The sequence below is a fragment of the Aulonocara sp. 'chitande type north' Nkhata Bay genome, linkage group LG14, assembly GCF_057382095.1.
Source record: "Aulonocara sp. 'chitande type north' Nkhata Bay isolate Kocher_YH1m ecotype deep benthic linkage group LG14, A_spYH_male_GT1.1, whole genome shotgun sequence".
NCBI lineage: Eukaryota > Metazoa > Chordata > Actinopteri > Cichliformes > Cichlidae > Aulonocara > Aulonocara sp. 'chitande type north' Nkhata Bay.
The window spans coordinates 298,300-314,732 of record NC_141357.1 but is presented as its reverse complement, the minus strand read 5'-3'; the positions used below and the strand labels follow the sequence as shown (position 1 = coordinate 314,732).

Sequence of the window (16,433 nt, the reverse complement as noted above, 5' to 3'; positions counted from 1 at the left end):
AGGTCAGAGAGTCAGGAAGGATTGAGGGAAAGCAGTCGGCCCAGAGAGCTGAAGTGATAGCCCTTGCTCGAGCTTTGAGATTAGCCAAGAATAGGAGAGTGAACATCTACACCGACTCGGCATATGCATTTGGAGCAGCGCATGTGGAGCTGCCTCAGTGGAAAAGAGCAGGATTCAGAACAGCAACCAATGCACCTATTTCCCACAAACATGAAATGGAGGAACTGGAAAAGGCCTTGGCTGACCCAGAGGAGGTGAGTATTATAAAATGCAAAGCTCACTCCCAAGGAACCAGCATGGTGGAAAAAGGAAACCAGAGAGCAGACGAAGCCGCGAAGGAGGCCGCAGGCTACAAAGGACGGAGACAAATGATACAGGTAACTCCAGAAGAGGAGATATCTGTTGACCTGATTGGGGAAGTCAAACAGGCCCAGGAGGAGGCATCCCCAGAGGAAAAGGGGGTGTGGAAAAACAAAGGAGCCTGGCAGGATGGACATTTGTGGAGGGGGCCAGACGGGCGCCCCGTGCTGACAGCCAAAATGGCAGAACAGAAGGTGGATGAAGCCCACGGACTCGCCCACGTGGGGATTGCCCAGATGGAGAGAAACTTGTGTCATTGGTGGCATCCTGAGCTGCGAGGAATGATAAGAGAAAAAGCCAGGATGTGCTTAATCTGTGGGGCACACAAGCCTAAGCCAGCAGTAAAACCGGAAGTGGGTAAGTTTCGGCCCCCTGAGAGGCCGGGAAAGGAGATTGTTATTGATTTCACTGATATGATTGATTCCGGGCCTGGCGGTGTAAGATATTTGTTAGTGTGTGTTGATGCTCTGACCGGCTGGCCAGAGGCCTGGGCTACAAAAAAGGAGGATGCTAAGACTGTCATTAAGTGTTTAATCAATCATTACATTCCCCGTCATGGGTTCTCCAAAAGAATTAGATCAGATAATGGAACCCATTTTAAAAATCAAGATTTGGCAAAAGTAGAAAAATGTTGGGCGTCCAGCATAAATTTGGAACGGTCTATCATCCTCAGTCTCAGGGAAAAGTAGAAAGAATGAACCTAAATTTGAAAAACAAATTGGCAAAAATCTGCGCGCAAACAGGGCTAAATTGGGTCGCAGCCCTGCCGGTTGCGTTGATGACCATAAGATGTTCTGCTAATTAATCCACAGGTTTTACACCATATGAGCTGCAAACAGGGAGACAGTTTCCGGCACCTTGGACGGTGGGCTCGGTTGAACGGGACAAAAAGGGGAACCGGTCCCACGCAGACTACTGGAACGAGTTAAAGGCGCTTGTGTCCAATTTCACAAAACAGGCGGCTTGTAAAAGGGCCCACAGGAGAAGGAGAGGTCCCGGACGCGAAAACAGTGTGGCTGAGAGTCATCAAACGCAAGTGGAAGGAACCCCGCTGGATTGAGCCATATGAGGTATCGGCTCGGACGGCGACAGCGGTCCAACTGAAGGGGAAAGGCGATACCTGGTATCACTGGACGCAGTGCGCGGCCGCGCACGAGGGCTTGGTGGGGAAGGATCAATCTCCACCCATCACAGGTGAAATTGAGAGGCAGAATAAACCCTCACACCTGTGCAACGGGCCGACCGGTGGTCTACCCGGAAGGTCGAAGAAAGAAGAGCAGCCTAGGAGGAGATCGCCGCGCCAACGAAAAGGAGCGGTACCACACTGAACACCTAGAACAAGAGAGAGGCTCTGATAAAGGGCTTTGAACTTTTTACTACACCATAACATTCACATACAACCATGCCATCACAACAATCAGACACTGGTGATGAAAGAAGAGTTTCAAAAGCCATCACAATGTTCAAAATTATTATGAGTTTGATGTCAATTATGTTGCTAATCATGGCTATTTGTTTTTTGATTTGTTTGTTGCAGACCGACCCGGGAAACCAGTCTGAGCACGGAGGCCATGCCAGTCCGGCGTTGTTTGATACACAAATTATATCACGCGTGATCTATAGTGATTTAAAGCTGTGGGCAAGAGTGAAGCGCGAGGTCTCTGGTAAAAAGGATGAGTGTCTCAGCACATATGGTGGTTTAGAATTAGATTATGTTATTGGCCCCACAATTTCTTTTATGTTTGATCTGTGTGATGTTGTTAATTGTAGGGCCTGGAGGGGATATAATGTGTGGCTCTGTTGGGATTATTCAGTGAGTACGCACTGTGAGAGGGGAAATCGTCCATATGACAGCTGGTGCCGTAATTGGGACCAGGTAAGGGAACCGTTAGAATTAGGATCAGAAAACGAGCTTAAACTACAGAGGGATTTTAGCCCCTCTGGAAACGCGTTAACCTTATCATTGGGGAATTGGCATCGCAAACAATCTATGTATTTGGTTCTGGGGGTGGAAACAGCGGGGGTTGATCCAAAAGGGTTAAGAACGCAAGAACGTAGATAGGATCAATTATGTTCACTATAATATACTGAGACTCTCGAACCTGACCAGAGACGGCATGGAGGGGTTGGCGGAGCAGGTGGGTCCGACCTCGTTAATGGGAGTGCAGAATAGAATGGCCCTTGATATGTTGTTAGCGGAAAAAGGGGGCATTTGTTCTATGTTTGCCGATCAGTGTTGCACCTTTATTCCAAATAACACTGCTCCAGATGAGTCGGTAACCAAGGCTCTGGAGGGCCTAAAGAGCCTTTCTGAAACTATGCATGATCACTCCGGTGTTGATAGTCCGTTGGAAGGCTGGCTGACCTCAGTGTTCGGACGGTGGAAGGGGGTTATCGCTTCGGTCATGTTTTCTTTGTCTGTTGTGGTGGGTATTATGGTTATTTGTTGTTGTTGTCTCATCCCTTGTGCCAGAAGAATGGTCAAAAGTATGTCTGTGAGGGCAGTGGACCCTGGAGTCATTACTCCAATGTCCATGATGTCAATGATGCATGTAGAACTGAATGTGTAGGCCAAGGAGGGACACAACTGTTTGTGACCTCTGGATTCTCCAGAGGTCAACAGAGGGAATTGTAGAATAAGGAGGGGATGTTTTTCTCATTATCATTTAATATTTTAATATGGCATTATTAGTTCATCAGAAGTATATAACCAGCTTTGCATTAAACATAAATTGACCTTACATTATCCTTTGCATTACAGTGATTGTTATAACTTTAGTTTGATCTTTTCCTTACAGGTACCAGAATAATAACATGATTTTCCATTGCAGATGTAACCATGATCATTCCATACACATTGCAGTTCGTTGCTTATTCTAGAGTTGTGCTCAAGTTAATTAAAGGTTAAAAGCTACAGCCAGCGCGAGTCTGGCTGATCTATGGAGGGCAAAGGCTTTGAGCTTGGAAGGCCGCACGCGCTTACACAGCACTTATAAGATGTTATTCTTGGTGATTTTGTGCTTAGTCATGTTTTAATATGTTTTAAGTAGAAATAGCTGATCCAGCAATATTCAGTTAATATTATATACTTGATTTAGAGCAATACACACTGATGGTCTTAATAAATGAGAGAGTCCTTGTAGCTGCCATGTTGTGTCTTAGCAGGGTACAGACGGTTCCAGGAGACGGGGGCAGTCAGCGTCTGCCCTCGGGAAGGAGACAATGTTATTCTTTGTGTTAAATAAAATTGTCAACATTGATTGTATTACACCTGTCACTACGCATGAAGGGGCGTTCTAATACCCTGATTTCATGAAACTATGGTGATGTGTTTTTTGAGACGAGATCTGAGACTGTCTGCATACAGTGTCCATCTCCCACGTGTGTGATCATTAAATCATCGTTTGACTCAACCCGGCCGGACCAGTATTATTATTGTGGGGTTTTGCTCTGGTGTCCATCCCCAATATTTTGAACCTTAACAAGAGTTTGAATGAAAACAACGGAATTAGAATGTACAGAACAGAATTTGAATGAAAACAACAGAATTAGAATGTACAGAACAGAGTTTGAATGAAAACAATGGAATTAGAATGTACAGAACAGAGTTTGAATGTAAACAACGGAATTAGAATGTACAGAACAGAGTTTGAATGAAAACAAGGGAATTAGAATATACAGAACAGAGTTTGAATGAAAACAACGGAATTAGAATGTACAGAACAGAGTTTGAATGAAAACAACGGAATTAGAATGTACAGAACAGACTTTGAATGAAAACAACAGAATTAGAATGTACAGAACAGAGTTTGAATGAAAAAAAAACAGAATTAGAATGTACAGAACAGAGTTTGAATGAAAACAATGGAATTAGAAAAAAAAATGAATTGAAATGTACAGAACAGAGTTTGAATGAAAACAACGGATTTAGAATGTACAGAACAGACTTTGAATGAAAACAACGAAATTAGAATGAACAGAACTGAATTTGAATCAAAACAATGGAATTTGAATGAAAACAACAGAATTAGAATTAAAACAATGGACTATTAAAACAAACAACGGAATTAGAATGAAAACAACGGAATTAGAATGTACAGAACAGAGTTTGAATGAAAAAAAAACGGAATTAGAATGTACAGAACAGAGTTTGAAAGTAAACAACAGAATTTGAATGTACAGAACAGAGTTTGAATGAAAACAACGGAATTAGAATAAAAAAAACAGAATTGAAATGTACAGAACAGATTTTGAATGAAAACAACGGAATTAGAATGTACAGAACAGAGTTTGAATGAAAACAACGGAATTAGAATGTACAGAGCAGAGTTTGAATGAAAACAACTGATTAGAATATACAGAAAAGAGTTTGAATGAAAACAACGGAATTAGAATGTAGAGAACAGAATTTGAAAGAAAACAATGGAATTAGAATAAAAAAAACAGAATTGAAATGTACAGAATAGAGTTTGAATGAAAACAACGGAATTAGAATGTACAGAACAGAGTTTGAATGAAAACAACGGAAATAGAATGTACAGAACAGAGTTTGAATGAACACAACGGAATTAGAATGTACAGAATAGAGTTTGAATGAAAACAACGGAATTAGAATGTACAGAACAGAGTTTGAATGAAAACAACGGAATTAGAATGTACAGAACAGACTTTGAATGAAAACAACAGAATTAGAATATACAGAACAGAGTTTGAATGAAAAACGGAAGTAGAATGTACAGAACAGAGTTTGAAAGTAAACAACAGAATTTGAATGTACAGAACAGAGTTTGAATGAAAACAACGGAATTAGAATAAAAAAAACAGAATTGAAATGTACAGAACAGAGTTTGAATGAAAACAACGGAATTAGAATGTACAGAATAGAGTTTGAATGAAAACAACGGAATTAGAATGTACAGAACAGAGTTTGAATGAAAAAAACGGAAATAGAATGTACAGAACAGAGTTTGAAAGTAAACAACAGAATTTGAATGTACAGAACAGAGTTTGAATGAAAACAACAGAATTAGAATAAAAAAAACAGAATTGAAATGTACAGAACAGATTTTGAATGAAAACAACGGAATTAGAATGTACAGAACAGAGTTTGAATGAAAACAACGGAATTAGAATGTACAGAGCAGAGTTTGAATGAAAACAACTGATTAGAATATACAGAAAAGAGTTTGAATGAAAACAACGGAATTAGAATGTAGAGAACAGAATTTGAAAGAAAACAATGGAATTTGAATCAAAACAACAGAATTGAAATGTATAGAACAGAGTTTGAATGAAAAAAACGGAATTTGAATCAAAACAATGGAATTTGAATGAAAACAACAGAATTAGAATGAAAACAATGGAATATTAAAACAAACAACAGAATTAGAATGAAAACAACGGAATTAGAATGTACAGAACAGAGTTTGAATGAAAAACGGAAGTAGAATGTACAAAACAGAGTTTGAATAAAAACAATGGAATTTGAATCAAAACAACAGAATAGAAATGTACAGAACAGAGTTTGAATGAAAAAAACGGAATTAGAATGTACAGAACAGAGTTTGAATGAAAACAACGGAATTAGACTAAAAAAAACAGAATTGAAATGTACAGAATAGAGTTTGAATGAAAACAACGGAATTAGAATGTACAGAACAGAGTTTGAATGAAAACAACGGAATTAGAATGTACAGAACAGAGTTTGAATGAAAACAACAGAATTAGAATATACAGAACAGAGTTTGAATGAAAAACGGAAGTAGAATGTACAGAACAGAGTTTGAAAGTAAACAACAGAATTTGAATGTACAGAACAGAGTTTGAATGAAAACAACGGAATTAGAATAAAAAAAACAGAATTGAAATGTACAGAACAGATTTTGAATGAAAACAACGGAATTAGAATGTACAGAACAGAGTTTGAATGAAAACAACGGAATTAGAATGTACAGAACAGAGTTTGAATGAAAACAACGGAATTAGAATAAAAAAAACAGAATTGAAATGTACAGAACAGAGTTTGAATGAAAACAACGGAATTAGAATGTACAGAATAGAGTTTGAATGAAAACAACGGAATTAGAATGTACAGAACAGAGTTTGAATGAAAACAACGGAAATAGAATGTACAGAACAGAGTTTGAATGAACACAACGGAATTAGAATGTACAGAACAGACTTTGAATGAAAACAACAGAATTAGAATATACAGAACAGAGTTTGAATGAAAAACGGAAGTAGAATGTACAAAACAGAGTTTGAATGAAAACAATGGAATTTGAATCAAAACAACAGAATAGAAATGTACAGAACAGAGTTTGAATGAAAAAAACGGAATTAGAATGTACAGAACAGAGTTTGAATGAAAAAAACAGAATTAGAATGTACAGAACAGAGTTTGAATGAAAACAATGGAATTAGAATAAAACAAACTGAATTGAAATGTACAGAACAGAGTTTGAATGACAACAACGGACTTAGAATGTATTAATAGTCCATTGTTTTCATTCTAATTCTGTTGTTTTCATTCAAATACCACTGTTTTGATTCAAATTCAGTTCAATGGAAAAACAATGGAATTTGAATCAAAACAACAGAATTAGAATGAACAGAACTGAATTTGAATCAAAACAATGGAATTTGAATGAAAACAACGGAATTAGAATGTACAGAACAGAGTTTGAATGTAAACAACGGAATTAGAATGTACAGAACAGAGTTTGAATGTAAACAACGGAATTAGAATGTACAGAACAGAGTTTGAATGAAAACAAGGGAATTAGAATATACAGAACAGAGTTTGAATGAAAACAACGGAATTAGAATGTACAGAACAGACTTTGAATGAAAACAACAGAATTAGAATGTACAGAACAGAGTTTGAATGAAAACAATGGAATTAGAAAAAAAAATGAATTGAAATGTACAGAACAGAGTTTGAATGAAAACAACGGAATTAGAATGTACAGAACAGAGTTTGAATGAAAACAACGGATTTAGAATGTACAGAACAGACTTTGAATGAAAACAACGAAATTAGAATGAACAGAACTGAATTTGAATCAAAACAATGGAATTTGAATGAAAACAACAGAATTAGAATTAAAACAATGGACTATTAAAACAAACAACGGAATTAGAATGAAAACAACGGAATTAGAATGTACAGAACAGAGTTTGAATGAAAAAAAACGGAATTAGAAAAAAAAATGAATTGAAATGTACAGAACAGAGTTTGAATGAAAACAACGGAATTAGAATGTACAGAACAGAGTTTGAATGAAAACAACGGATTTAGAATGTACAGAACAGACTTTGAATGAAAACAACGAAATTAGAATGAACAGAACTGAATTTGAATCAAAACAATGGAATTTGAATGAAAACAACAGAATTAGAATTAAAACAATGGACTATTAAAACAAACAACGGAATTAGAATGAAAACAACGGAATTAGAATGTACAGAACAGAGTTTGAATGAAAAAAAACGGAATTAGAATGTACAGAACAGAGTTTGAATGAAAACAACGGAATTAGAATAAAAAAAACAGAATTGAAATGTACAGAACAGATTTTGAATGAAAACAACGGAATTAGAATGTACAGAACAGAGTTTGAATGAAAACAACGGAATTAGAATGTACAGAGCAGAGTTTGAATGAAAACAACTGATTAGAATATACAGAAAAGAGTTTGAATGAAAACAACGGAATTAGAATGTAGAGAACAGAATTTGAAAGAAAACAATGGAATTTGAATCAAAACAACAGAATTGAAATGTATAGAACAGAGTTTGAATGAAAAAAACGGAATTTGAATGAAAACAATGAAATTAGAATGAACAGAACTGAATTTGAATCAAAACAATGGAATTTGAATGAAAACAACAGAATTAGAATGAAAACAATGGAATATTAAAACAAACAACAGAATTAGAATGAAAACAACGGAATTAGAATGTACAGTACAGAGTTTGAATGAAAAACGGAAGTAGAATGTACAAAACAGAGTTTGAATAAAAACAATGGAATTTGAATCAAAACAACAGAATAGAAATGTACAGAACAGAGTTTGAATGAAAAAAACGGAATTAGAATGTACAGAACAGAGTTTTTAAATGAAAACAACGGAATTAGAATAAAAAAAACAGAATTGAAATGTACAGAATAGAGTTTGAATGAGTTCCGTGTACTTTTCGGTATTTGAAGTTTTGTTTCAGAAACCAAAACGAAAAAACGATATTTAAAAGAATTTTCATTTTTTTAATTTTTGATAAAGAATAAAATGGGCGAAAATAACTTGTTTTTTCATTCGGTGGTAACAAATAGCTGTCATACACTTAAAATTAGACGTGCTTTTTTGGATTTCTTCGTGATTCAAATAATGAAAGTATACTAGCGCAAAAACAAAAAAATAGACGCATTTTCAATGTCTGAAACGGGAAGTACTTCTTCTGCGCGTTTTTTTATGGCGCGCGCACACCGTCCCCCACACAAGAGATGGACGGCCTTAAAGTTACACTGGAATAAACAGAGGATGGACCATTACGTTGTTTTTAGGAAAACTAAGAGAGTGACACTCCGGGACGAAGACATGACTGCAGAAAAACTGGGTCGCATCTTTCAGGTAGATATGTAAACTTCGCAAACTTTGCTTTCAGCAGTTTTTTTATGAACGTTATTGTTCTTCCTTACTGCGGAACGGCTAACGTTAACATTTGGTGATTTCATGTAGGCCTACTTTTACTAATACTATGTCTAGCCGTCTTCATTGTGCTAATATGTGAATTGTGCACATGTGCTAATGTGTAAATAGTTATTCATTGACTTTTACCGGCTACTAGCTAATAAGTAAGCCTTTAGAGCCTATTAACCGTGTGCACAGGAGTAACACGTTAGCAGAGCAACGTGATTTACGGAAACTTTTCTTAAACAGGAATCCGCGCATACTCTGTACATCACGGATGATTCAAACGTGGCTATGTTCCCCGGTGCGGTCTCTGGTGTTTTCAGCGCATTAGACCTTACACCCAGAGGTCACTATGAAGTCCACGGAGAAGACATGGAGTCAATTCCAACAGCAGGTTCCAGCGGGCAGCGTTTTGCATTTATGCGAGCACCAGCTGTGGCAGCGTCTGCACCTTCACGTTCACAGCAGGCTACTTCAAGTTCCCCTATGTCCTCCAAAACATTTCAGAGGTAGGATGAGTCTGTGTTCTTGAATATTAAATTACAGAACAGGCAAAATAAAAAGAAACATAAGGTGCATGGATAGTTGAATTGTTAAGAATAGCAAAGCTGTTTTAGTACAATTTGCCTATAGCAATCACTGAATGGATTTGTGGCCTGCTGTCTTTTACAAGATATGTAAAATTATTATGTTTTGTTTTACAGATCAGTGTACTTTGCAGATGTAGTTGGTGGGAGGTTGATTCCCAATAGAATGGTGGTTGTACGATTCCTGGAGTCTGAGGCTACGCTTCAAGGGATAGTAGGAAAAGTGCAAGATGCCATTGGTAATTACAACCCAATAATTTTGACAGATGCACAGGGCAATGCAATTCTGGAGTCGGAGGGCACAACAGGTGAGCCATAATATTACAGCTAAAGCCCATATCTTATGGAGAGACATGTCTTACCAGACTCTTTGTAATATTTATTGGGTAATATGGTATTGGCTTCTAAACAGGTTTCTTTGATTTTGTTTTTCATCTGTAGGGTCACAGTACTGGAGACAAAATGCACGAAAAATTCTTGCTGTGCCTGAACAAGACTTTAATTGCCTCCAGGGAACAAAGAGGAAGAAACTGAGGTATGTGAATAAATATGTATATACTATAGGATGAACATCAATATAGAAGAATTAATTTGATTTAAATCCTATAATAGCAGTAAGACATCACTACATAAATCATCATCTATCAGTAAGTGATGTGATGTTTCTTTAAGCCAGTAAGTAGCTTTGACATCTGATTATCCATTTTTATTTGTAGCAGCCGTAAAGATGATGACAGTGCCAGTTTGGGAGAAGTGAGTGACAAAATAGAAGAGTTGGTGTTGGCATCTCAAAGTCTGCCAGCTGTCACAGCAGCAATCAAAGAGCTCACTGATCTTGCAGTTGCCCAGAAAGTCACAACCCCCAAGCTGCAGACACTCAAGGAGGGATTTAGCTGCGTGGTTTGTATGAGTATGTTCAAATGTTGCTTAGTAAATACATTACATCTACACTAACATTTTAATTACAATTAAAACAATGTCAAACCACATTCAATCATTACTTTGGACAAACATTTTTTTACCAAACATAGGCTCTTTATTCAGCAGTGTCCATTTAAATACTTAGGCACAGACAATCAAGATGCAGATCTACTGTAACATAACATTCAAAAGTTTACATGCACATTTAATTTGGGTTCTCCTTGCAATCTTGACTATGAAAGTATAGCTTTTCAAATTGATTACAATGTCAGTATGGGTGACGGTACACTGTTCACAGTAATGTAAAACTAAAAAGTTCACATTTAAAATGGGACTGTAGTTGCATATATTGAATCAAGTACCTGTAACTTTTTCATTTTTCTTGCTTGCTAATTGAGAAAATGTACTGATTTTGCCCCTCATCAATTATAGACAAAAATATAGACAGGGACTTTCTCAGAACAGCGTGAACAAGAGGAATTACAGAATAACCAAAAATATTCTGCATGCTGTCTGTAAATTAATGTCAAGACTGACTTTGAACCTATAGTTTGAACTAAATTCAACATAAATGGATAACAGTCTCACTTATCTGATTTACTTTTGCAGACATCATTGAGGATCCAGTGTTCTCACTGTGCTGCAGAAGCATTATTGGCTGCAAGACATGTGTGGAACAGTGGCAAGAGACATCACAGCACTGTGCAAAATGCAGGGAGAGTAACAACGGAGTTCTACAAATTACTGGTCTAACAGCTGCATTTTCTGTATTGAAATCTTTTTTTGTAGAGGAGTAATGTAGTGTGTACACACAAATGTTTACAGTCAGTTGATTTTTTTTTTGTCTGTTCTGTACAGTTTACAGATGCAGTGGTTCATACATTTCTCTGAGTTATGTTTATGAGACAGAGCAGAGCTTCTTTGTATGGCATAAAGTCACCATTTACGGCTCTAAAAAACAAATGTGAAATATCAGGATATTTTTCTGCAAAATGACTCTCTGTTCTAAGTTTGTCCTGTTCGGTTGTGAAGGGATCAACTCCAAAAGTCGAATATTCTTTGAGTGCAGATCCCAAGTGCTGCCTGTAAAGGTCTGCTGCTTCAAGTGCATTTGGCAAGAGCTCTGGAGAAATTCTTCTTTTACACCCATGTTCTGCAAAGTGATTTGGTATGCCTTTTCCTGTAAAAAATAGAGGAGGTGTTTAAATGTTCATTATCAGGGTTGTAAGCAATCTGACTTTTTTTTTTTTTTATTTTTTTACCTGGGATTCTATGAGCATTCCATGATTCTACCACACTTGCAAGACCAATGTTACACAGCTGACAGGTTAGATTGGACACACAGTATCGCACAAGGTTATCCTCCATATCTATCTCCTCCTGGTCCATCAGCTGGAGTAGGGCAGTTTTTAGTGGGTAGTTGACATGGTTGTTGATTTCAGGCCAAATCCTTTCAACTGTGTGGTTCTAAAAGAGTTAAAAGAAACATGTCTTAAATGTACGTAGTAGTACACGTAATAGTATAAGAATTTCAGCTGATGTTAATGGTACTTAAATCTTACTCTTGTGGATGAGGTCTGTAAATAAGGCAGTCTCTCCTGATTGAAGCGATGATGTGACAGCATCTCTTGCATGAACAGTGTTAAATAAAATTCCTTTCCATGGTCTACTCGCACCTGGTCCCACATACCATAGGTGATCACTGCAGGTCTGGTACAGGAAAAATAAAGAACATTTATTAACTATTTTGCTTTAAGACCAGCAAAGGTGTTATTATTTTGAATGTATTCATTCATGTTTTTTTTTGGGTAATATTTTAGTTGTAGTAGGACAACATATATTTCTTAAGTTTCTTTGCAATGTCACTGTCATGCTCAGACTTTAGATGTATGTCAGAACAATTGAAAGATATGTGGAAATCCAAGAACCTTGTTCCATTCATAAATGAACACTGATTAATTGCAATAAAGTAGTTAAATGATTCATGTGCAATTCCATTTTATTTATTTTTACATTAATAGAAAATGTTGATCAAAATGTTTGGTAAGTTCTTAATATATTATATTCAGGAACATAACCAGACCCATCTGTTGCATGTCTAATTTAAATTCAAATATTGTAAATTTGGGTGCAGCTCATGTCCAATATGACTAACATGTCCATCAAAACACTTAAGATGAAATAAATGGTTTGAGAGGTTGTATTACCTGAAAACATATTCATAGATGCTCAAGTTGTTTTTGATTGGCATTGTGGAATGACTCACAATCTTTTTACTGAATCCATCTACAGCTAAAACATGGGTGACTCCAAACATTACAAGTTTCTCGTTTTGGTCCAGGTGAACCTTGTGCCCCATGCATTCAGCATGGTACGGTGTGGGATTAAGATTCCGAGCTCCCTTACAAAAAAATCACAAAAATAAATGACAGCTGACTGGATAAAGGCAGATTTGATCATACGTTTGAGGAAGAGTCAAGTAACTGTTAAAGCAGGGCGTACATCTGTTAAACAGAATTAGGCCCTACCATTACATGATGTATATCACAAATATGACAAAGAACATTGGAATACAGTTCTAGTGAAAGATTAAATAACATAGGCTACCTGGCGTCTTGCTTCATGATAAGGTTGATGCACCTCTCTTAAAATTGACCCAATTCGTCCCTCTGCAGCATGTACCCCTTTTGTGGACAGATAGCCCTTCATCATTTTGCGGCCATATGTTGGGCCCACCTGTTTAAAATAAAAGATCATGCTACTACTAGAATAACAAATGTAAAGTAGCTTATTCTGAAAGCAAATGTGTAAAGCTAAAGTATTGTGCTAATTAACTGTACAAATACCAGTGAGAGACATCTTTAAAATAACTAACGTTACCCACCACCCGCAAGACGCTAAAACGCGCGGGCGCGCGCACACAGTCTAGACTAACCCCCTTACAACCCAGTTAAGACAACCATACACAGTCATAAGGTGAAGGAAGAAAGTACCTTACCTCATTTATAGCTTGTGTCACCTCAAGCTCCAACCGTGTGTCCGAGAGTCGACAGCTAGTGATTTGCTCAGCACAAAACTTTCTAACATTTCTCGCAGAAAATCCTCTCACTTCCCCGTGTTCATATGACAGACGCTCTGATATAATTTCCGATGACAGGCCTTGTTTTGCCATCTCCATGATCACGTCTGAGTATTTTTCCAACGTCATGATGTCCACACTACAGTGTTTGCCATAAGTTTGCGCATCACTTGTACAGGTTGTTGACCTACTAAAACTTCCGGTTCAGACAAAATAAATAAAGGGCCCTTTCTCGTTCTTTTTTCTTGGGTTTTTCGTTTCTGATGTGCGAAAGGACAAAATGAAAAAAACAATTGTTTTACGTTTTTCATTTTAGCTTTTTAAGTTGAGAATTAAATAAGTGTCTCATTTTCTTTTTTAAATTATACTTTCTGAAACGAAACTTCAAATACCGAAAAGTACACGGACCGAATGAAAACAACGGAATTAGAATGTACAGAACAGAGTTTGAATGAAAACAACGGAAATAGAATGTACAGAACAGAGTTTCAATGAACACAACGGAATTAGAATGTACAGAATAGAGTTTGAATGAAAACAACGGAATTAGAATGTACAGAACAGAGTTTGAATGAAAACAACGGAATTAGAATGTACAGAACAGACTTTGAATGAAAACAACAGAATTAGAATATACAGAACAGAGTTTGAATGAAAAACGGAAGTAGAATGTACAGAACAGAGTTTGAAAGTAAACAACAGAATTTGAATGTACAGAACAGAGTTTGAATGAAAACAACGGAATTAGAATAAAAAAAACAGAATTGAAATGTACAGAACAGATTTTGAATGAAAACAACGGAATTAGAATGTACAGAACAGAGTTTGAATGAAAACAACGGAATTAGAATGTACAGAACAGAGTTTGAATGAAAACAACGGAATTAGAATAAAAAAAACAGAATTGAAATGTACAGAACAGAGTTTGAATGAAAACAACGGAATTAGAATGTACAGAACAGAGTTTGAATGAAAACAACGGAATTAGAATGTACAGAGCAGAGTTTGAATGAAAACAACTGATTAGAATATACAGAAAAGAGTTTGAATGAAAACAACGGAATTAGAATGTAGAGAACAGAATTTGAAAGAAAACAATGGAATTTGAATCAAAACAACAGAATTGAAATGTATAGAACAGAGTTTGAATGAAAAAAACGGAATTTGAATGAAAACAATGAAATTAGAATGAACAGAACTGAATTTGAATCAAAACAATGGAATTTGAATGAAAACAACAGAATTAGAATGAAAACAATGGAATATTAAAACAAACAACAGAATTAGAATGAAAACAACGGAATTAGAATGTACAGAACAGAGTTTGAATGCAAAACGGAAGTAGAATGTACAAAACAGAGTTTGAATAAAAACAATGGAATTTGAATCAAAACAACAGAATAGAAATGTACAGAACAGAGTTTGAATGAAAAAAACGGAATTAGAATGTACAGAACAGAGTTTGAATGAAAACAACGGAATTAGAATAAAAAAACAGAATTGAAATGTACAGAACAGATTTTGAATGAAAACAACGGAATTAGAATGTACAGAACAGAGTTTGAATGAAAACAACGGAAATAGAATGTACAGAACAGAGTTTGAATGAACACAACGGAATTAGAATGTACAGAATAGAGTTTGAATGAAAACAACGGAATTAGAATGTACAGAACAGAGTTTGAATGAAAACAACGGAATTAGAATGTACAGAACAGACTTTGAATGAAAACAACAGAATTAGAATATACAGAACAGAGTTTGAATGAAAAACGGAAGTAGAATGTACAGAACAGAGTTTGAAAGTAAACAACAGAATTTGAATGTACAGAACAGAGTTTGAATGAAAACAACGGAATTAGAATAAAAAAAACAGAATTGAAATGTACAGAACAGATTTTGAATGAAAACAACGGAATTAGAATGTACAGAACAGAGTTTGAATGAAAACAACGGAATTAGAATGTACAGAGCAGAGTTTGAATGAAAACAACTGATTAGAATATACAGAAAAGAGTTTGAATGAAAACAACGGAATTAGAATGTAGAGAACAGAATTTGAAAGAAAACAATGGAATCTGAATCAAAACAACAGAATTGAAATGTATAGAACAGTTTGAATGAAAAAAACGGAATTTGAATGAAAACAATGAAATTAGAATGAACAGAACTGAATTTGAATCAAAACAATGGAATTTGAATGAAAACAACAGAATTAGAATGAAAACAATGGAATATTAAAACAAACAACAGAATTAGAATGAAAACAACGGAATTAGAATGTACAGAACAGAGTTTGAATGCAAAACGGAAGTAGAATGTACAAAACAGAGTTTGAATAAAAACAATGGAATTTGAATCAAAACAACAGAATAGAAATGTACAGAACAGAGTTTGAATGAAAACAACGGAAATAGAATGTACAGAACAGAGTTTGAATGAACACAACGGAATTAGAATGTACAGAATAGAGTTTGAATGAAAACAACGGAATTAGAATGTACAGAACAGAGTTTGAATGAAAACAACGGAATTAGAATGTACAGAATAGACTTTGAATGAAAACAACAGAATTAGAATATACAGAACAGAGTTTGAATGAAAAACGGAAGTAGAATGTACAGAACAGAGTTTGAAAGTAAACAACAGAATTTGAATGTACAGAACAGAGTTTGAATGAAAACAACGGAATTAGAATAAAAAAAACAGAATTGAAATGTACAGAACAGATTTTGAATGAAAACAACGGAATTAGAATGTACAGAACAGAGTTTGAATGAAAACAACGGAATT

General features: G+C 36.0%; 2 protein-coding genes across 3 annotated transcripts; one reads left to right on the top strand and one right to left on the bottom strand.

Annotated features, from left to right (window-relative positions):
• The first annotated feature begins 8,875 nt into the window (after positions 1–8,875).
• LOC147313802 (uncharacterized) lies at positions 8,876–12,274 on the top strand. 2 transcript variants are annotated; one of them, XM_086260474.1, is made up of 6 exons: positions 8,876–8,990; positions 9,377–9,562; positions 9,758–9,948; positions 10,082–10,175; positions 10,357–10,550; positions 11,171–12,274. In XM_086260474.1, exons 2-6 carry the CDS (start codon positions 9,426–9,428, stop codon positions 11,356–11,358), a joined length of 804 nt encoding a protein of 267 aa, XP_086116600.1. In that variant the 5' UTR covers positions 8,876–8,990; positions 9,377–9,425; the 3' UTR covers positions 11,359–12,274. The 2 variants fall into 2 exon arrangements, with proteins under 2 accessions (XP_086116600.1, XP_086116599.1); XM_086260473.1 differs by lacking the exon at positions 8,876–8,990 and having other exon boundaries at positions 9,311–9,562.
• Positions 10,741–14,037, bottom strand: LOC147313801 (uncharacterized). The gene is made up of 6 exons (XM_086260472.1): positions 13,560–14,037; positions 13,169–13,297; positions 12,769–12,962; positions 12,124–12,271; positions 11,824–12,028; positions 10,741–11,741 (listed from the first exon to the last, which is right to left on the bottom strand). The coding sequence occupies exons 1-6, from the start codon at positions 13,767–13,769 to the stop codon at positions 11,437–11,439; spliced, it is 1,191 nt and encodes a 396-aa protein (XP_086116598.1). The 5' UTR covers positions 13,770–14,037; the 3' UTR covers positions 10,741–11,436.
• Positions 14,038–16,433: the final 2,396 nt, after the last annotated feature.